Raw genomic sequence first — 23,332 nt, 5'->3', positions numbered from 1 at the left:
ATATTTCCAAACAACACACTTGTTACTCCAAACATCACACACTTCTGGAACATATACAGAACCACTTAATAAAACCTTTACATTGTGAATGGGAGAATGTGTTTTGCAGCCAGTGCGGGTGTTCTTAGAGCTATATATCTTTCACGGACCATTCTGGGAACATTATGCTGATGACTTAAGTGCAAACTAAAAGCACAGCAAACACATTACACCTTTAATCTGTGTTTTCAATAGCATTTTTGACCCTCCTGGGCATCCATACTTCATCGGGCAGGTGTTCTATTGAAGGTCATTTAATGTTTGCAAAACTGATGGAGTCTGTTATGCATTTACTCCTTTATAAATGTTCACTGACGCCCAATTTATTAATACATTAGTTTAATCATACAATTAAAGGGTGGATGCTCTTATGTAGGGATGTAGCTTTCGGTCTACCAGGTTGCTTGTGTCATTTATCTATACTATTTTTGTACAACTAATAATTTTAATAGTACTGGGATAAAATGGAAAAGGACCTAGGAGTCCAAGTTGACAACAAACTATGGTGCAGTGCTCAGTGCCATGGGCAGTTATTAAGGCCAACAGGTTACTAGCCTGTATAAAAAGGGGCTTGGAGACTAGAGAAGACAATGTTATTATCTCTGGTACTCTTTACCTAGCACGGCGCCCACGATTTTGATCGTGGGCATCGCAGGTAAAAAAATCGCGGGCATCGCGGGCATTGAATGCACTAAAAATCGGGTGCGACGCGACCGACGCGATGCCCGCGATTTCCTATAGGGAACAATGTTAAATGTCTCAATTGACCCGATTTTCCTGTTCAATGCCTCAATTGACCCGATTTTTCCATAGGAAACAATGTTAAATGGCCCACAGAGGCTAAACAGCCACCCTGCAGTGTGAAATCGCCCCCACAATTGTTAACGCCACCCCACGATCAACGTCAACCCGAAGCGCGGCGAGCGCAGCGAGCCCGCGAGCGGGGGCGGTACGCGTCCTACGACCTTTTCATACCCCCACTATCCACGTCGGTGTGGAGTTGAGAGTAGAATAGTGTGGCGAGCGCAGCGAGCCACCTAGCCCGAAGCGTGGCGAGCGCACGCGGATACCTTCACAGGTAAACGCGTCCCTTCGCGGGCTTCACAGGTATCCGCGTGCGCTCGCCATGCTTCGGGCTCGGTGGCTCGCCACACTATTCTATTCTCAACTCCATGCCGACGTGGATAGTGGGGGTATGAAAAGGTCGTAGGACGCGTACCGCCGCCCCTCGTGGGCTCGCAGCGCTCGCCACGCTTCGGGTTCACGTTGATCGTGGGGTGGCGTTAACAATTGTGGGAGCCATTTCACACTTCAGGGTGCCTATTTGGCCTCTGTGGGCCATTTAACATTGTTTCCTATGGAAAAATCGGGTCAATTGAGGCATTGAACAGGAAAATCGGGTCAATTGAGACATTTAACATTGTTCCCTATGGGAAATCGCGGGCATCGCGTCGGTCGCGTCGCACCCGATTTTTTAGTGCATTCAATGCCCGCGATGGCCGCCGTGCTAAGTAAAGAGTACCTTATCTCTTTTAGGGCCAGATGCACTAAGCTTCAAAAGTGATAAAATGGAGAGTGATAAACAACCAGCCAATCAGCTCCTGGCTATTATTTTTCAAACACAGCCTGTGACATGGCAGGTAGGAGCTGATTGGCTGGCTGTTTATCACTCTCCATTTTATCACTTTTGAAGCTTAGTGCATCTGGCCCTAAAAGAGATAAAGACCTTAAACAAGAGGACAGATTAACCAAATTAGGAATGGTTACACTAGAAAAGAGATGTTTAAGAGGAGACAAGATTAACATGTACAAATATATCAGGGGCAATATAAAGAACTATCTGGCAACCTCTTTGCTTTGAGGTCAGAGGTTAGGACATGTAGGCATGCGCTCAGAATAAAGGAGAGAAGATTACCTACTCTTAGAAGGATAGGCTTTTTACGGTATGTGCAGTAAAGGTATGGAACTCTCTTCCAGAAGAGGTGATCTTGGCAGACATATTGAATACATTTAAAATAAGGTTGTACAAACATTTACTGGAGAAAAACATTCAAGGGTACAACCCATAATCACTATTTTAGCCCATAGTTGAAACATAGGCATAATGCAAATAGGGATACCACATCTAGAACATACCCTCTAATGCAGTGATTTTCAACCTTTTTCAGCTCGCGGCACACTGGACAAGACTTTAAAATTGCCAAGGCACACCACCAGTCCACACGGGGATAAAAAAAAATGCACACATTAGCCCTAATGGAAAAAATACAACACATACAGTACACTGGCCCTCACAGTAATATAAACACAATGGCCCCCACAGTAATACATGTTTTATCCACAGTAATCAAATACATTAGCACCCTAAGTAATTTCACACATTGCCCCACAGTGATTCACGTAGATTGTCCTTCACTGTGCCACCCAGCCTGCCTCCCTCCTTCACTGTGCCACCCAGCCTGCCTCCCTCCTTCACTGTGCCACCCAGCCTGCCTCCCTCCTTCACTATGCCACCCAACCTGCCTCCCTCCTTCACTGTGCAACCCAGCCTGCCTCCCTTCTTCACTGTGCCACCCAGCCTGTCTCCCTCCTTCACTGTGCCACCCAGCCTGTCTCCCTCCTTCACTGTGCCACCCAGCCTGCCTCCCTCCTTCACTGTGCCACCCAGCCTGCCTCCCTCCTTCACTGTGCCACCCAGCCTGTCTCCCTCCTTCACTGTGCCACCCAGCCTGCCTCCCTCCTTCACTGTGCCACCCAGCCTGCCTCCCTCCTTCACTGTGCCACCCAGCCTGCCTCCCTCCTTCACTGTGCCACCCAGCCTGCCTCCCTCCTTCACTGTGCCACCCAGCCTGCCTCCCTCCTTCACTGTGCCACCCAGCCTGCCTCCCTCCTTCACTGTGCCACCCAGCCTGCCTCCCTCCTTCACTGTGCCACCCAGCCTGTCTCCCTCCTTCACTATGCCACCCAGCCTGCCTCCCTCCTTCACTGTCCCACCCAGCCTGCCTCCTTCACTGTGCCACCCAGCCTGTCTCCCTCCTTCACTATGCCACACAGCCTGCCTCCCTCCTTCACTGTCCCACCCAGCCTGCCTCCTTCACTGTGCCACCCAGCCTGCCAAACGCCCGTTTTCGGGGGTTAACCGCAAATATTATGTATCACTGAAATGTATTAAAGGGGACCGCAGCAGGAATCTCCGACCCCTGCTGCGATCCCCCCCTGCACCGCCGCCGGCCGCATCCCCCATAGGTTTCTATCAACATCGGGCAGCCCGGCATCGCACCCCTGGGCTATCGCCATTCTGTTATGGCGATAACCCATTGTAGCCTATGGCTACACATCGCACTGCCGAGCAGGGCAGTGCGGTCAGAGAGGTCGGCAGGGGTCAGCGCATAACCGCGCATGCTTCCGGATCAGGGCTTCGCATCCCCATAATGTTATCACGCCGGGATTGCTATAGAATGATAAATGCGCCTCTCTCTCTCTCCGTGATCCCTCTCTCTCTCTGTGATCCCCCTCTCTCTCCCTCTCTCTCTCTCTCTCTGTGATCTCTCTGTGATCCCTCTCTCTCTCTCTCCCTCTCTCTGTGATCCCTCTCTCTCTGTGATCCCCCCCCCTCTCTCTCTCTCTCTCTCTCTGTGACCCCCCCTCTCTCTCTCTGTGATCCCCCCTCTCTCTCTCTCTGTCTGTGATCCCCCCCTCTCTCTCTGTGATCCCCCCCCCTCTCTGTGATCCCTCTCTCTCTCTCTCTCTCTCTCTCTGGTCCCTCCCTCTCTCTCTTTCTGTGATCCCTCCCTCTCTGCGTTCCCTCTCTCTCTCTCTCTGCGATTCCTCTCTCTCTCTCTCTCTCTCTCTGCGATCCCTCTCTATGATCCAGTGGCGGAGATACCGTAAGGCAGCCCCCGCTGCTGCTTGGGGGAGCAGGGGCTGCTTGGGTTCTGGACAAGTGAGGGCACTGTTCACATATATCATAGAGTGTGGTCGCCGACCTGTCGGCCACTCTGCAGCTGCCCGTCCATCCATCCATCTCTCGCCGCTGCAGCCCAGCTTTCCATCCATCTCCCACCGCCCTCCCATCCGTCCCTCCATCTCCTGCCACTGCATTCCCCTGAGACAGACCAGATGCCTGACAGGCAGGGAGTACAGCGCTAAGCACTCCCGGCACTTCCGGGTAGCGCTGCTCCCTGTCAGACACTAGAGGTGAAATATGACCTCTAGAGTCGGTCTCCTCCTCAGAGGAGGAAGCAAGTAATTTCTATTCTTTTTCAGGCCTCAAACCACCGCCATAGCCTCCTCCTCCACGGAAGCTGCAGCATTCATGAGACTCATCACCTCACCCACCTTTTCCATAAGGACCCGCCTCAGCCTCCTCCATGGGATCCCTGCTGCCTGACACCGACCATCGCCCTGCTGCTGCAATAGGTATGACACTTGTATATTAAATTGGAGGGTGTGGTGTTCAGTACAGGGGGGGGGGGTGCAGGCACATACGTTTACCTGTCTCAATCCCCTTCACTCCCTTTCCCCCACTCTTCTCTATCTCTCTTTTTCTCTCTCTCTTTTTCTCTCTCTCTCTCCTTCTGTCTCTCCTCTCTCCTTCTCTCTCCGCTCTCATACCTATCCTTCTTTCTCTATTCTCTCCGCTCTCCTTCTCTCTCCTGTCTGTCTCTCTCTATTCTCTCAGAGAACGTGCACCCTGGCACACTAATCCCCTCATGCCACCCCGTCCCCTATAATGGTGCCCCCCTATCAATTACTTCTGGATCTGCCCCTGGCTGTGACCGCTATGATTGTGAAGCTGAGCTCCACTGGATGAGGCGGTGACACAGCCACGGCAGCAGCTACTGCGGGAGAGAGGCAGGAGGTGTATCCTATTTTCCTTCCTTCATCTGCCCGCTACACTGCCTGTTGTCTGCCAACCCGCCCAACCACCTGATGCCTGCTGCCCACCAGCAGGTTAGAAAAGTTTAATACATTTTGAGGAACTTTTTTTAAATGTTTTTAGATAATGAAAGGTGCAAGGTTGGTTAGGGGGATGGAGAGGTGCAGGGGGGACAGAAAGGTGCAGGGGTAACGGGATGAAGAGATGCAGGAGGTAAAGGTGTAATGGGGGGACAGACGCATGCAAGGGTGGCTGGGGGAACAGAAAGGTGATGGAGGGGTGCAGACCGCGAGACAACATGCACTATTTAGAGAGGCTGGGGGCATGGCCAGCAGCTCTCAGAGCGCTGGCCAGGCCCCCATAGCAGAAAAATGAGGGACGTGGCCTCGCAGGAGTACCACGATAGTAGGTCATGCCCCCTAATTTTCGGGCGCGTGCCTTTGGCACGCGCTGATGTCTTTTCTCCTCTGCCTCCGGTGTTGGGAGGTATGTATGCACAGCATATTGGATATTACAGTGTGTGGCATATTGTGCCTGGGGTATTGCCTCCTCCTCCCCTCCCCCACAGCCTAGCCATTATGGTGTGTGGCTTAATGTGTAAGAGGCATTGTGGGGGGGGCGCCTGAAACTTATTGGGGAAGCAACATTTATAGTTATGCCACTGCTGTGATCCCTCCCTCTCTCTCTGCGATCTCTCGCTCTCTCTCAACAATATCTATCTCTCTCCCTCTACGATCTCTCTCTCTCTCTGCGATATCTTTCTCTCTGTGATCTCCCTCTCTCTCTTTCTGGGATCTCTATTTCTCTCTCTCTCTCCCCCTCTCTCTCCCTTTCCCCGAAGGCAAAAGGGGGTTACAGCTTTTAAGAAGGGCTCCCCTACCTTCCTTCCCCCCTACACGGCCCTCAAAACACTCCACCCCCTTTTTGGCTCCACCCCTTTATAGGGCTGCTTTCCCAGATTTCCCGGGCTGGTTTTCCATCCCAATCCGCCCCTGCAGCAGGCTGCTGGCCGGGTGTGGGAGCCTCCTTTCATATGCTGGCTCCCATCGACTTTAAGCGAACTTCCTCTGTGGTCCCAGTTGCAGCTGCTCGCGAGGGCAGGGAATGAGAGCCGCGGCTGTGCGGATCTATCACAGCCAGCTGCCTGAAATTTCCTACAGGCATCCCCAGTACTCTGCTTCCGAATTGGTTCCATAGCTTGGAAGTTGGAACGCAAATCCTGCAAGTGTGGCATGCGGCCGGGCAGATGGCAGAATTAGTCCCGCCGACAGTTGGGTGTAGCCACACAGAGATTCACCTGGCGTCCCGGCAGTCCAATCTGCCACTGGTCTGCGGCACCATTGTTATGCCGTCCGCCGGGCAGCGCATCTCTCGCGGCACACCAGACCGCCACTGACGGCACACTAGTGTGCCGCGGCACAGCGGTTGGGAACCGCTGCTCTAATGGGTCCTGTAAAAACTTATGGACGTACATCTTTTTCAACCTCAACTACTATGTTACAATTCTTCACTTTGTTTCTAGGACAAGGAACAATAGGGTTATTCAGAACTGACCGCAGCCCTGCGATTTTGCAGGCTGCCCAATTATTGAAAAAACTGTGCATACCTACGGATTGTAGTGCAATGTAGGCCATCAAGCGAAAATATCCCCCCAAAATATTTTCTGTTTGCCAGTTGTTGCAGGTTGATTGACAGGAGCGCCAAGGAAATTGGTCAAAATAGGTATGAAAAACATTTTTATTCATCATAATGACCTGGAATGTTTACCGTATATAAGAAATATAATCTTTTTTACACAACATTTTTAATTTGAATTTATATAACAAATGTGAGCGACGCTGGCATTTTTTAGCCAATATTTTGCATCTCTCTCATAGAGCTGTTAGAACTCATATTTTGCGCATCTCTCACAGAGATATTGGCACTCAAAGGGTTAAGGGTGGCCGGCCATTTTCTTGGAGTGTCAGTAAAAATACAGGCATTTTTAGAGAGGGTATGTGGCTTCAGCTCCAACCTTGATCAGCCTGATTCTATCGCACAGGCAGAGTAGATTCTGGGTTACGCAGGAAAATCCTTAAGTGGGGTGTTTGCAAATGAATTTGCAGTTATTCGCCGATTGGCGTGATTTTCTCAAGCCATTCACAGCCTTGCACAGGGTGGGTTCTCAGTTTGTCTGGGCTGTGGCTCTTTAATCGCAGGGCTCTGAAATTTCACCGAGCAGTGTCTGAATAATCCCCATTATCATTAATGCACCACAAAACAGGTGCTAAGAAAGCAGAAAAAGACAATCTAAAGCCTGATGAAAAAGGTCAGAAATCATATATTCTAAAGGGAATTTACTGATATCTAGGAGTTAATTTAATGAAGCGAAGCTTGTCAAAATCACCAATTTGCATTGATTTTTGCAGTGGGACACTGTATAAAGCTCCAGGATTTGCCTGTACATTGAATGTCAATAATGATGCATGCTCCAGAATATCCTTAATGACCCCCCCCCCCCCCTGCATGTTTAGAAGGGAGAGCTCCTCGTTAACGACAACTATGCTGCAGCTCAGCCATTGGTCCTCTCGGCATAACCCCCCCCCCCGCCATCTCTAGCTTCTGAGCAGGCATCTGCAAGTGTGTATGCACTTGCCGATGCTGCGGTAGCCATCGGCAAGTGTGTATGGGGCTTTAATCATATTGCTGTTGATAGCCAGCCAGCAATGATCGCCAATCTGTCAGGGAATTGGGGAAATTAGACATGGTTAATATTTCTGATTCCCCAACTGACCATTGGAAGATCAGGATATTGCCCCAACACATCTCTGATGTATGGTGGCCCTTTAGACAGTAATGGGACATACTGCACACATGGGGAGATTAAGGATTAATTTCTAAGCAATATGGCTAATCGTTCAGTGTGTATGTGTGTCGCTATCACCAGGCTAGATCATTCATGCCTGCAGTATATATCTATTTTTCGCCATTGATCTATCATCAGAGAACACTGCCCATGAGAGATAGGGTTTGTATCAAAACTGCATCTCAGATCTGGTATTTTCCTAAGGATTCAGTATGAAATCCCGACGGTCGGGATCCCGGCATTCAAAATCCCGACGCCGGAATCCCGACCGCCAAAATCCCGACAAGGGGGGGGACGTGGATCGGTCCCCCTTGCGGGCTCGCTGCGCTCGCCACGCAGCAGGCCCGGTGCCTCGCTACGCTCGGCACGTTAATTTATTCTCCCTCCAGGGGTGTCGTGGACACCCACGGAGAGAGAAAGTGTTGGGATTTTGGCGGTCGGGATTCCAGCGTCGGGATTTAAACTGCATCCCTTTTCCTAAATATATAGTAGGCAGACTGAAGCTGGTTCTCAGTTGGGAGTAAAGCAAAAAAGAGCACGTAGATGTGCACCTAGACAATGCATGTTTCAATGTACTGTAAGGGAGGCAATGCATTCACTTCTTTTGCATTCACTTCTTTTGCATGCAGGGTAAATACAGGCTGATTTTGCATGTACAAACACAAATGCTGGACAGCTCTATTATTACTCTGCAATTTAGATTTAAGTTTGAACACACCCCTCTGACACCTAAGTCTCTCTACCCCAGCCTCAGTGCAACATGGTTTTGCATTTTTTGTTTTCTTTAATCGAACTCAGGCCCATTATATACAGTCCACTTGTAGCTCAGGGTGGAAGCACACTTGTTGGTGCAATTTGCCTAATGTTACAAAAAAGCCTTAAAACATGTGATACATTCTTTTCTACCAAACTTTTAACCAAGGTTATTGCCAGGGCCAGGGTTATGGTTTAAATGTAAAGCATCTAATAAAAATAACATGTAGTGTTAACCCAGAATCTGACACTAGTAGCTGGCAGGGTCAAACCTGGCACCAGCCAAGATAATGGTTCAGTGTAAGCGGGCACCCTGTGCGAGGACATCTGAATAAGGTCCAATATGTATAACATGCTGTTGCTATGAAGCAGGGATGGGAAACCTTTGTCCCTCCGGCTGTTGTTGAACCACACATTCCAGCATGCCCTGCAACAGTTTTAGCATGGTTAATGAGGAAAACTGTAGCAGAGCATGCTGGGATGTGTAGTTTAACAACAGCTGGAGGGCCGAAGGTTCCCCATCCCTGTTATAAAGCTTTACAGGACAAGAGAAATAACATTATTTTCCAATTTGTATATAATATTACATTACCGTGTCAGAATCAATTGCAATGTATTCATTAACGCTGCTGGGGGTCATTGGGTTTAGCATTCTAGCAATCTGATTTATCTAAATCCTCTCTGATACTCAATACAACACATCCTTCTCCTGCACACACAGAATAACCCCGAAAAAACTGCTGCAATGTGGGGTCTGGCCTTTCAGGAATGACATTCTGGGACCACCCTACTAGTTGACTAAACTCCTAGAAAAGAGTCAAGGTCAGATTAGATTTATTCTGTAATCAGATCCCAGTGACTGACAGAACGTGCTTGAAGCACAAGCAGCATTTGGAGGCAAATAACAAACTTAATACGCCTGCATTTATATACATTTTACAGTGAAAGGTCATAGTTATATGTCATGGTGGCCTACACAATATGGACTATGTGGCATATTTGTCTTCTTTTTAACTTTATGTGCTCCTGACCCTGCTTTCCAGATAAATCTGAAGCCATTTCTTTCTACTAACACGCCTGTAGAAGAATGCGATGAAGTCCATTTATTTCTAAACATTTACTCTCGCTGTAAACACAGCCATTTTGGGAGCTGCTTGTCTGACGGTCATTATAAAGCTACATTTCTATAAATACACAATGGCGGAGATGTGTCAAGCTTTGCAGAAAGCTAAAGTGGATAAGTTGCACAAAGCATCCAGTCAGCTTCTATCTGCCATTTATCAAGCAATGAGGTAGATGTATGAAGCAGTGATAAGGGAGAAGTGAGCCAGGGGAGAAGTGGCCCATGGCAACCAATCGGCTGCACTGTATAATTTTATATTATGCAAATTATAGATGTTACTTCAGTGCTGATTGGTTGCCATGGGCCACTTCTCCCCTGGTTCACTTCTCCCTTATCGCTGCTTCATACATCTACCCCAATATATTTAATCCACAGTTAGAAGCTGATTGATAACTTTTGGCCAACTATCCTGCTTTACCTCTCTCCAAAACTTGATACATCTCCCCTTAATGTGTTTAATTGATGTCTTTATTTTGCTGGAAGGCTGCAATATGTTCAGTTTCTAGACATAGATTTAGTTTTATTCTAGTGAATAGTGAGTTTTTTTTCAGAGCTGACAATGAAATGAAAGGAATGCATTCAATTATTTCCGCTGGTTACATTTGTTTATTGACACTTACATTATGTGGACAAACTTTTATTTTTGTAAGTGATGAAAGTTTGGTTTAATCCTTGAAGCTTGCAAACTACAACAGTGTCATACCCTCCAACATGTCCCATACCATTAGGTACAAAATGCTCTGTTCCTGGACTTCCCTGCCAGTGGCAGTTGCAGAGTTGGGGCTGCAGCACAGTCCAATATTCAAAAAGGGGAGCCACACCTACTGCCACCACAAACATCACTGTCCTGGACTCACTGGCAGTTGATGTGACCCCCCTCTTTGAATATTGGACTGTGCTGGAGTCCCACCTCTGTAACTGCAACTGGCAGGGAAGTCAAGGAACAGAGCATCTTGTACCTAATGGAATGGGTCATGTTGGAGGGTATGCAGTGTTGCGCCTCCAGTTAATCTACTAACCCTTTGAGTGCCAACATTGCTGTGAGAGATCTTCAATATATCCGCTAAAAATGGCAGCGTCGCTCAGGGTGACTGGACTTTTAGTATAAATAAATACCAATGAATTAATTGAGGTTTAGCTAAATATCGCACCCAAAAAAAAAAAGAATAGTCGCTGTGAGCGGCACTGGCATTTTTAGCGGATTTTTTTGAGGATCTCTTACAGCAACGTTAACACTCAAAGGGTTAATCTACAAAACTAACTCACATAAAAGGCAGATCCCTCGTCTGAAAAACCATATAATACAAGCATTCAATTCACACCATAGCGATGACATCACAATGGGCCTTATTCTGGTCTGTGCGGCCGGAGCCGAATAGGCGGCCAGGACCGTGCGTCCTAAACCCCGCCTTCCGTACGGATCGCTCACTCCGTCTGAATGCGGTAAGCCGCTGACCGCACGAGTGGATTTCTCATGTATACACCTCCTCCATCTCTGGGAACCTCCCCCATCATTCGATGGTCGCATACCATCGAATGCAGGACCGAGCGGTCAGGCAGCTCCCGCAAGCTCAGACCACTCGGGCATTTCTCCATGCAAAAGCAGGGATCTGGGCGGGCAGCTGACATCCGGCAATGTCATATGTCCGCCCCCATTACCATACGTACGCCCAGCGTTTTCATGGGAACGCCCATGAAACGCGGGGCGTATACATATGTTAATGAGGCCAAACAACCCTTCACACCCCTCTCCTCCCCCTGTTCGTAGTGTAAACAATTCATGCGGAATTTGGACGTATGTCCCTTTCGCACATGCGCAGATATGCCTCTGCACATGCGCAGACACAAAACATCGGCGGAACGAACGCACGCGGAAATATCCGCACCAACCAGAATAAGGCCCAATGCCACATATCTTTATCAGAGAACACGTGACTAACAAAACCAGGATTTAGGGCTTTATTTAGAATGTGCTCCGACAAACAGTATGTTGGAGTTAGATACATTGTTCCTAATTTACCTCTGATTCAGACTTAAGGTGTGTACACACTGGTGATGGTATAATTAGTGATTATCACTCATTTTGGCCCTTCTAAGTGATATCGTTCATAATATTGCCCAGTGTGTATGTTCCAAACGAGCGCACACCTGCGGGTTAACAACCCCCACATCATCTATGAATGCAGCTCAGTCTCACAATATCATCAGTGACTTCATGTCTGATCGGGGTCCCAGCGATGTCACTGAAGGATATCGTTAACGAGATTATTCAGTGTTTTAGCACTATATAGTTTCTGTGACGCAAATTACCTAGTGTGTAGGCACCAAAGCTTAAAGGGGGTATTCAATCTCCCGCCGCTATTCCCGATGGGGGAAATAGCGGCGGGGCCGTATTCAATGCTGTCTTCCCTGACAGCATTGAACAGGGATCTCGGCAGAACGTGCCCGACTTTACAAGAATTCGGGCACGTTCTGCCGAAAACGGACGGGAATTGTCAAGCTCGCGGCTGAACCTCTACGATTTCCGGCTGCCCTTTTACGGCACTTGGCAGACAAGACATTGAATCCCGCCTGCCGAGGTGATGTCGAGCAGGCTGAAAACAGGACCGGGTCACGGCTGTCAGGCCAGCCCGACAGTCGTGACTCCAGATTGAATACCTCCCTAAAACATTAAAAATTGTGTGTAAGCAACCTTTTCAAGCTGGTCTTGGCAGGATTGCAGGTTAGGTACCTAACCCTATAAAATGCGGAGGCATGCATCATAATCACACAAAGAAATGATAAATGGTGCTTCAGTCAATCAGATCCTAACTGTCATGTGTTTGAAAAATGGCAGGAGCTGATTGGTTAGCACAGCATGTATCATTCATGGTGAGTGCAAAAAAAAATATCAATAGTTCAATTAGCCCACAAGATTGATTAAGAAATAATGTGGAGATCACGGAAAGCAGAGGACACTTCTAATAATCTAGTAATTATTTACGGTAGAGGTGCAGTTTCATTATAATAGACAAGTTTTCATTCTGAATAATTAAGTGATGATGTACGAACTCAACAATAATATTCAATGATATTTTACATGCATTATTTTGGAGAGCACTAGGAATAAAAAAAAAAAAACATTTTTCACACATTATTTTATATGCAGCGACAACACATTTTTAACAGAAATAAATTCTTTACCTTTTAGGGTCAATAATCTTGTAGAGTTTTCCGCTGTGCGTCTGAGTCATACTTTTACTGCTTGACAGTATATAGACTTCACCTGTTAGAAATGCCAATATAGCACATTATTTTATGACATGCTCAAGGCATTTGTCAGGCCTCATGTTTAACATAGTTTGGTCACAGTCATTTCATAGTAATAGGCTCTCTAGCTCCCAGGGATATTTTGCTAATGCCATGTATAAGACTTTCTCAGTTCTGTTTATGAGATACTGTATTTCTTGTCATTTGTGTCAGCCAATCACATTACAGCAATGTGCTGCCATTTTTGTACTCCTTCACATGGATGTGAGTGTAAAAGCAGCTAAGTGATATCCCTTATTTACTTCTATTTCATACATAACTCAGGTAACTAAACAGGCAATGTTCTTGTGCCTTCTTTTTTTGTTATTATTTTAATCACTCAAGAATGCTAACTTTGTGTACATCTGCAATTGAAGTGACTTTTCTGCATTTGATAGCAATGTTTTACACCACCTTTGAGGAAGCACAAAATGGCAGCATGTTTTCTTTGCCTACTCAAGACTTTGGACCCCCCCAACACTCCCAATGACTAGACTAAAAAGCAGCTTCGGCGGGGTGGTGGGTGGCGCTGGCCTGTTCGCTAGGATGCAAGAATACGCAGCGTAGCGAACTGCTCTGAATCATGATCTTTAAGTAGATACAAGTTTTGTACCTTTAAAGTTTCATTTTTATTTGTTGGTGTATTTTATATAGTATACGTATAAGACAATTGTGTGAAGTCTGGCTTAGAGTACAGCTCAGCGATTTACTCTGTGCATTGTACCTAGTTCGTCTTCTCCAAATCCCAGTATGTGGCCTGTGAAGGGCCCCCTGCAGGAAGGTCCGCTGCCGAGACAGAACAGTTTCTCCTGCCACTGTTTAGTGATGGTGTTTTGATGGAGCGTTACAAAGTTCCTGAAATGAGAGAATCATCACTTATATAATTTCACTTTAAGGTGTTTCCTACCTTCACACTCTTATACTTTAGTGCAGAAATGGGGAACCTTCGGCCCTCCAGCTGTTGCTGAACTATGCATCCAAGCTGTAGCAGGGTATGCTGGGATGTGGAGGGCCAAAGGTTCCCCATCCCTGCTTTAGTGAATGATACATGTTCTTGCGTAACTTCCATACATGCTTTAAAGTAGTATTATACTATGCATTGCTTTTGTTCTTTTTGCTATGGATATGACATACAGTATTTCTAATTGCTCTTAGTATTGGATACAACATATCCAATACATATCCAATCTTTATGCATACACTTTAACGAACTTAACTTTAAACAACTTAACATTATCAAACTTAACACTAGAGTAAAGACACAAACACAAGTGCTGGCGTTTCAAAACTAAATGTCAAATTTATTGATTGACAGCTATGATCTGACTATAAATGGTGGTGGCACTAAAGAACGGTCATAGAAAAGAGGGGGTAAGATCACACACGCCATTCGCACACTGTTGGTGATCAACTCTCCCATCGCAACCCACCCGGACAGATGGTGCAGCCTATCCCCTGTCCAGGGGCATTGGGCTAATGACATATCGATGTCGGGAGAGTGCACCCACTATCTACATACAATTGCATATAAACAAGGACCGTTCTTTACCGCCGCCGAGAAATAGAAAATTAGGGATGGGAGGGTGGGGAAAAACTTCCCAAAAGAGGCAGATCACCTGACTTCCTGCCTACTCATAGTCTTACAACTCCTCCCCTGTCCTTTGTTGGCTATTCCTGCACTCATTAGATCACCTTAGCAACCATACTATTTAAAGTGACAGCATCTCAGAACCCTTCAGTGGTTTATGTCACCTCTTTGCTTAATCAGCCTTTGGTTTTCTGTATCCAAACAATGCAATAACAATAAACTCTACCTGGTGAATAGCATAAGGGCATGGAGGAAATTGAGAGCTGGAAGCCAGCACAGTAAAGCATACTTACCTACTGTACTTATTATTAATTATATTTGAAAAGGCATGAAGCCATAGGGATCATTGTGCTTTATTGCCAATGCAAGGTAAATTGTACAATTTCCCAAGTATATAACAGCTACATAATGATGGCAAGGTGCAATCAGGGAGATCCTAGTCCAGAGGATGGTCCTTCAACTCCCAGCCTCATGCCTTGACCATCTCTGCCTGCTTACATCCTGCTATCATGCCACATCCTACTTGCTTGCACCTCATGTAATCTGTCTGTCTCCCCTTCCTACTAGATTGTAAGCTCCTCAGAGCAGGGCCCTCTTCCCTCCTGTTGTCAAAGCCCTCTTCTCTTCACATTTCACTCATAGCTCTCCCATACTCAAACACTTTTGTCCACATACTCATCTCCATATTTGGCCACCAGCCCCTAGTAGCACATTGGTCAAGTCCTCACTACTTACATTTAAGCTGTAATGTGTATTGAATTGTGGCGCTCTTTTTATACCTGTGCTCTATTTTTGTTATTTATTTACTGTAATGTTAAGTTTTGTCTCTCTGTACTGTTCCTTTGTATGGCGCTGCACAACACTTGTGGCGCCTTATAAATAAAATTATAAGAATAATAATCACTGTACTCTTCAAGGAGTCAGGGATATCGCCGCACCCGTCAGGGAGTATAAATACTACAAGTCCGAATACAAAAAGATTATAACATACCCATAGCGGTCTCCAAATACGTAGCTTCCATACAGCCGCTCTGATTGACAGCCTCTGTATATAAAACCCCCAACTGTTTGCCCATTGCTCAGTGGCTTGAATTCTAAAAGTGGAAGGTCACCTTCTGAAAAAGAAAAGGAACTGTTGTAGCATTAGGCCAAAACAGTACAAAGGACATTTTCTGTCATCATCTTCATCATCATTTCTATAGTCACAGATTCTGCGGAGTGGGATAGCCAGCATCCAAATACATGGTTAGAAATTAGACTAAACAACAAAATGTGTGGCACAAATGCAAGTATGAGTTGCACTGGGTACAGTATAAACTGATTTTGTATGTATGTGGTGAATGTATAAATAAAACTTAAAATACAATTGCAACAATAAATTTATCAGGTAGAAATAGGACACGCAGAGATGGGGAAGATGTGAGAAAGAAAGAGGTCCCTACTTGCGAGAGCTACAGTATAAAGTGACAGAGAAAGTAGCGACAGTAGTAGCAATGGAACACAAGTGGACATGGCAGACTGGAGTAGGGTAGGCGAGAGTGAAAAGATGGGTTTTAGGGGAGTGCTTGTATGGTCTTAGGTTTTGGATAAGTTTATTCATACTTTGCGGTGCGTTCCACAGGTGGGAAGATGCACGGTACAAGTCTTGAGGGTGGGATTGAGGGGAGGTAATGAGAGAGTAAGAGAAGTCAGACTTAGGTGTATTAAGTGATAAGCTCATAGATGGATGAAGGGAACACATTGCTGGGGGCATTGTAACCTGAAATGCTAGGTTGCTTGAACCGTATAGGAGGATTTCAGGATAAGCAAAATCCTGGGTTGCTACACATTCACCTGAAATAACCCAGGATTTTTTTCCCTTTCAGGGGAAGATGCCAAAATGCTGACTCCTCCACATTGACGGGAGGTGGGTGTCGCATTGTGACATTATACGGCCGCACTTGGCTCCTCTCAGTGAGAAAGAACCAGCACTAGTCTCTGGAAGCAGCTCAACATCTCCTTGAATGCTGACCATGCCCCTGAGTGATGTATTAGGGCTTTCACCAGGACATGCCCCTTACCCTCGAAGCCATTCCCCTTTTCTGTCTTGCTTACCGATGCCACAGGCAGGGCCACACTTGGCCACTCCAGGTGTCACCGACACCATTGCCACCACTGAACTGGTTGCAGAAATCCAAGACAAAACTAAATGTTCCTGCTTTAACAACCCACCAAAAATCAAATGATATGAAGAGATTACATTACATCTAGTTGATAAAATGCTTTAAAAAACAGTTTAATCAATCATAGTTAGATGCAGGAAATAAAAGGGAATGGAGTACTTAATCATGACATATGTAATTAGGATGAAAAAATTTGAGCAGAACCAGTTTCCAAAAGAAAAATATTTTGTGAGCAATATAAATAAGATCAGCGGTTTCAATGGTGGACCTCGGGGAGCTTAATAAATAGACTTACACTAGAGTAATGACACATCTCACAATGAGCTATTTCCTGAAGACAAAAGTAAATCGTCTGTTTCTGACATATGTTCTAATTTGGGCTCATGTATTCTCCTGCAATGAGTGTCATTATAAGTGCATAAACATATTAACTATTGTACGAAGGCCGCTAAAATCACAGTATAGCCTACCATAATCCTTTCCTTTTAAGATCTGTAAGATTCTTGTGTTGGACCTGTTTTTCGTGCTTGCATCGGAGCAAAGGATTGTTAAATTCATACTGTTGTCTTTGGAATGGCGATCAACAGCACACCTACACAAAAGGAACGGTTATTTAATTCCGCAAACATTTTATTAAACACAAGTGCAGCTAACGCGCGCGTAATCTCCTCTGTCCCTGTTTTTTCTTACAAAAAAGATCGGACAATTTTGCATCTTTTTACATGGACAATTTTGCATCTTTTTTACATGATATAGCACCTTTAATACTCAGCAGCCATGTGCCTACAGACTTGTAATGTGCGGACTAGGAATTGTTTTTTATCACAATTGTGGCAGTGTAAATTTGCACAGTACAGCTTGGAGGGATGCAGAGCCATATTGGTCCCCAGTCTGTCACCATCTTGTACAGATGTACATCTTTTTCGCACCGATATTTTAAGTAAATTCATCAGAGGTGCACCAGGCATAAATACCTCTGCAAAAATGCATATTTGTGCCAAAGAAGACACATGGTGCATCTTATTTGCATTTTTCATGGTGCATGAAACAGGGCTATATCTTATGATGTTTAGCGCGCCTATATTTTTAAAATTAACTTAAGGTAAATATATTAAGTTTAAAAATTATTGGAAAATAAAAACATATCGGGAAAATAAGGACAATCAGGACATATAAAGACATATAAGTTGTAAGTGAGTGACCTTTCACTTATATATATATATATATATATATATATACACATACATACATACATACATAGAGAGAGAAAGAGAGAGTGAGAGAGAGAGGCAAAGAGACTATGGGTGGGATGTACCATGGTGCTTCACTGCGGGGCTTACGCAAGCTATAGCTGGCGTAAACCCATAGAAGCCTATGGGTTTCTCTTCACAGCGCTACTGTGTGAGGGATCCGACACAGATCCTTCCCAGCATGCCCCGCGGCTGCCAGCTACGAGGCATGCCGGGGGGGATCTGTGTCGGATCCCTCAAACAGAAGCACTGCGAAGAGAATCCCAAAGGCTTTTATGGGGTTACGCCAGCTACAGCTGGGGTAACGCCCACAATGAAGCCCCTCCGGGAGGGGCTTTAGTGGATTCGAAAATGCAGTAAAAATCCAGAAAACAGGGTTTTTATTGCATTTTTTGTTTAGTACATCCCGCTCAGAGAGAGAAACTTTATTTAGTAAATGGTCACAATAGGTTTTGTACTGACACATTTAACATTTATAATGTAGATTCCGCAATGTTGACAAGCACCCTAAGACATGATAAATGTATGTACAGAATTAGAATGAACCACTGATATTAGTCATTACAACCAATTCTGTGAGGACACACTCTCACACTAGGCACCCCTTGTCGACAGATTATATGTTGAAATGCACCATGTCATTTTGAAACATATCGACACTGTCCTGACATGTGACCCTAATGCTAACTCTAACCCCCAAATTTCTATTGTTAAAATTATAGACATGTTTGTCAAAATGGTGCAATTCGGCATTGTCGTGATGACCTGATTGAAAGTCTATACCGTTTTTGCGAGCATGACTGTATACAGTGCTATTACAATAGCACAGACATATGCAGGGACCACAGACCATCAGCTACACTGATGCTACGCTGAGTAATAATTCCACAAAAAGAACTGTGGGATCTACCCTTAAACCTAACCCCTTCTTTCCCGGCTGCACACTAGCGTTGCCCGCATATCTACCGTTCACCATCCTAATTGATGTAGGATTCCCGACGGTAGTCATGATGCCAAAGGCAGTATACTGAATGCCGGCATCCTGATAACGGGATGCTGACCACACCCCTCCAGGGAAGCCTTTCCAGTCTCACTGGTTTCATTGCTGGTTATAGGTAATGTCAACCTGATAAGGTAAATTGACTTAGGCCTCCAGTCTTATAGAGGCCTATGGGGATTTATTAATTCAAGTTTAAGTTTATAAAGGATTTCTGTTTTCTTCAGTGGCATAGCCCAAGGCCAAAGGTGTCTTGTTGAGAAATTTAGAAAAAAATTATTACATTAAGTAAATTGTGTCCTCCTTAGGGATATATTTATTCACATATATTATGATCGGAAGCCACAAACAATAGTTTTGCCTATTATACTGACCAATTTGAATTACTCCTGGACCACCAACCCAAGGCACCCTTGTAGGTGTCCCAAGCCGCAGCACACAGTTTGGGAACCACTGCCCTAACCTATCAATAATCCTGACTGTCTCCTCTGCTCTTTTACCAGCCATCTTGCAGATATATACAGTTGGCATTCTACCACCCAATGGACATTATTCAGATCTGAGCTCAGTACAAATTTGTTTGGAAAATGGGCAAAACCATGTGCACCGCAGGTGGGGCAGATGTAACCTGTGCAAAGAGAATTAAATTTGGGTGGGGTGTCTTGAAACTGAAATCTAAATTGCGGTGTAAAAATAATGCAGCCAGTATTTACCCTGCACAGAAACAAAATAACTCACACAAATCTAACTCTCTCTATACATGTTACATTTGCCCCACCTGCAGTGCACATGGTTTTTGCCCATTTTCCAAACAAATTTGTACTTAACTCAGATCTGAATAAGGCCCTATAAGCATAGGTGAAACTACAGGGTGGTCCGACCCCAGAGATGTCATGGCCCTAGGCCCAAGGATGCCTATTTGGGGCATTTAGTTTGCAGTGCTGCTATTGAAGTAACAATTAGCGTTTGTAAAATTATACAGAGCAGCTGATTGGTTGCCACGGGCATCTTCTCCACTGGCATACTTCTCCACTCTTTATCATACATTTCCGCCTATATAAATGGACACATATAAAGGCTAGGGTTCATTTTAAAGATAGCTTTATGAAGCCGTTTCCTTCTCATCCTGAATAATCTCCCCCTGTGTAACGTCATGCCCTTGCTATTAAAAAAATATTATTTTTTAAACATTGGCATCTATTTTTTACCCTCTGCTCCCCATTGTGGCCAAACCTGGCTACACCATCAAGCATTTTATGTGAAATATGTCAATAAAATAGCAATATATGTAGTATAATCACTAATGGTGACCTGGTTTAATGATGCAAAATTGATAAGATTCTACGAAGATACAAAATCTTGAAGTGTTCACAGCAAATGCATGTGGCTTACCTGCCTGGGTTATGTAGTCCATGAGCAAAGATTTCAGGGGGTTGGTTAGTGCTGTTAAAATGAGGATTGCTCCTTGGAATAGAGAAAGGTGCATTGCACCCATCTATATCAACATCCAGTCTCAGCACTGATCCTGTGAAGTCACTAAAAAATAAAATAAAATCTGTAAAATGTTTTGTGTCATTTTTATGTTTGAGGAAGGGAGATTTATGAATTCCCCTTTTCACAAATTATGCAATATTATAACTGCATGTATACATTAATGATAAAATAGGGCCTCCCGGGTTTTAGACACGGAAGTCAAAGACCCAAAGAACACCTCTTAACGCAAGAGCTGTCCTAATCGCATATGTTAGTGCATAATGATTATTAACAATGCTGTTTCAGTAGTGAGGTAACAGTACTACAGTAGCTCCATTCAGAGTGATGTATATCAGTTGTATCTCCACTTGCAGCTGAAGATACATAACTGGAAGATAACGGGGAGCTTATTGTTCACTAGCAATCAGTAACATCACTGAAGAACGTTTGATTTCAGCAAACATTTAAAGAAATACATTTGAGCTAATTTGCTTATATTGCTCTCAGAGTGAAGTACAGTAACCAATCAGCACAAAGCTTGTATCTGTCTAGTGCATATTAGACAATAAAATCAAGCATCTAATTGGCTGCTGATAATTAAGTACAAATTTTGCCCTTAAGACAACATTTTCTATGTTAGTGAAGTGATTAATTTCAGGAACACTGTATTCAGGAAATCCTATGAAATTGTTTTGTAAATGGTTGCATTTACCTCAATCCATCCATTTCTTCCATATCATCGATAGTTATCATTCCATCTCCTAGAAAAATATACAAGAAGCCATCTGGACTGAACAAAAGTTGTCCTCCCAAGTGTTTCCTATGTAATTCTGCTACTTCGAGAAAAATCCTCTCCGTTCTCACATCAACTTGGCTGGGGTTCTTCCTGTTTCAAATAAGGAGTTTAAACCACTTACTGTACTTCTATCTTACAGTATAAGCATACCATATGTAATACTGCATCAAACAAATGAGCATACAAAAAACATATATTAGCATCAATACATTGGATGCCTCAGATTGTGGACAGTGTGAGTGAGCAATATTCTGCATTGTATATTTTTTTGCAATTAATGCTAAGATATATATAAACCAGTGGCAGAACTTATGGGAGGTGAGCCCAGGTGCAAAAAAATAATTTGGGCACCCTTCCTTCACCCCAACCCAAGTTCGCTCTTTGCAAAACAGTAATGGGTGAAAGGGAGAGACAAAAGGTGACAGGGAGAGACAGGTGATGACAGGGAGAGGCAGAGAGTGACAGGCAGAGGCAGTGGAAGGCAAAGTGTGGCAATGGGTGACAAGAAGAGGGTGACATTGGCAGCAGTGAGCCCCTTAGTCTCCCGTGCCCCCCTGCTTCATCAATGGTAGTTCTGCCTCTGATATAAACTCATATCAATAATATCAGAAAACCTTGTGTATTATACAGTGATGAGCCCATTGCTGTAACTTATGTACAGGTGTGTCCTGTAACATTGTAGTGTAGCGGATAGTAGCATGTAGAATGCATACTCATTCTCTTGCTACACAATGTAGGCAATGGGGGAGCCGGCGGCCACAATAGGAAATAGGATATGGGAGGGAACGTTTTGCTGCAATGCGTACAGCAGCGCTGGTACACATTACTATTTGCAGCAACAGTCTTAATGGACACATCTGTATATACAAGTAGGAGTTTATTAAGAGAGCTGAAGAAATGTTTGCAGTCTCAGTCCAGTCCCCCTCACCTCTAGCAAGCAGTGACAGGGACTCTGAACACTAGAAGGGGCGCAGGCCTCCAGGAAAATGGCGTGGCATTTATTCCCTACTTTCAAAATGCTGTAAGGAACCACCTAGTGCTCAGAGTGACTGTCACTGCCACAGGACTCTGGAGAGTTAAGTATTCAAAAATGGCTGCAAGCTGCGCAGTATGGGCCCCTCTGGGCTCAGGGGACTGTGTATACCACCGTTTTTACAGGTCACATAAATGTTTTATTAAATCTCCTTGATCTCAAAGTTCTCTTGAATGACAATAAAGAAGCCTTAAGGGGTGTACACACGGGGAGATTTTGGCTAATGGACAATTTTCACTAAGCAATTTTGAGAGAGAATTTGTCTAAGTGATGATAGTCTATGATCTAGTCAAAATTGCCTTGCCTGCACAGTCATTCTATGCTAAGCAATCTATGCTAGACAATACTGACTAAGCAGGACACAAAATCTCAACGTGTGTACACCCCTTTACATTTGGGAAAGTCTCACTTGTTGGATCTGCAGAGGTATCCACATACTGTACACATATCCCTTAATTGCTCCAAATAGAGCCAGTTAGCGCACCACAGTTTTATCTACTTGCGCAACATATGTGGAAACTTGCTCCTTTTTGCTTTACTCCCACCTCAGAATCATGCCTAATGTATACAGTAATTAATTCACCAATAGTTATTACAAACTATGGCCCTTATTCTGGTTCACTTGCAAAGGCAAATTCATTCTCAAATGGACAAAACCATGTGCACTGCAGGGGGGGGGGGGGCAGATGTAACATAGGCAGAGAGAATTAGATTTGGGTGGGGTTTTACTTCAAAGTGGGATCTATATTGCAGTGTAAAAAAAAAAATGAAAAAAACATCCAGAATGTACTCTGCACAGAAACAAAATAATTCACCCAAATCTAATTCTCTCTACACAAGTTACATCTGCCCCACCTGCAGTGCACATGGTTTTGTCCATTTGAGAATGAATTTGCCTTTGTGAGTGAACCAGAATAAGGGAGTAAATCTAGCTACAAGGTGCAAGTTGAGACTGCAAAATCATGTTGCCCCAGAGAAGGGACAAATGTAACATATGTGGGCATATTTGGAGTAGAGAGGGTGACTGGTCGTAATTCAATTTCTAATTTTCAGTGCATAAATATAAAACAATTAAGATTCCATTTGTGCCCCTTGCATAGTTGGTC

The 23,332-nt window shown here is 44.7% G+C and overlaps 1 protein-coding gene across 1 annotated transcript in view; it reads right to left on the bottom strand.

Annotated features, from left to right (window-relative positions):
• HHIP (hedgehog interacting protein) overlaps positions 1-23,332 on the bottom strand; it is a 120,466-nt gene that overhangs the window by 14,510 nt on the left and 82,624 nt on the right. The window contains exons 6-11 of the mRNA XM_083171096.1: positions 21,110-21,283; positions 20,317-20,460; positions 17,148-17,269; positions 15,507-15,630; positions 13,652-13,782; positions 12,823-12,904 (exon numbers count right to left, since the gene is read on the bottom strand). Of these exons, the coding sequence (XP_083027222.1) occupies positions 12,823-12,904; positions 13,652-13,782; positions 15,507-15,630; positions 17,148-17,269; positions 20,317-20,460; positions 21,110-21,283 (777 nt within the window). The remainder of the gene's footprint in view (positions 1-12,822; positions 12,905-13,651; positions 13,783-15,506; positions 15,631-17,147; positions 17,270-20,316; positions 20,461-21,109; positions 21,284-23,332) is intronic.

This window comes from Crinia signifera, chromosome 1, assembly GCF_055691185.1.
Source record: "Crinia signifera chromosome 1, ASM5569118v1, whole genome shotgun sequence".
NCBI classification, from domain to species: domain Eukaryota; kingdom Metazoa; phylum Chordata; class Amphibia; order Anura; family Myobatrachidae; genus Crinia; species Crinia signifera.
The sequence above is the reverse complement of the archived record's forward strand: the minus strand, read 5'-3'. Positions and strand labels throughout refer to the sequence as shown.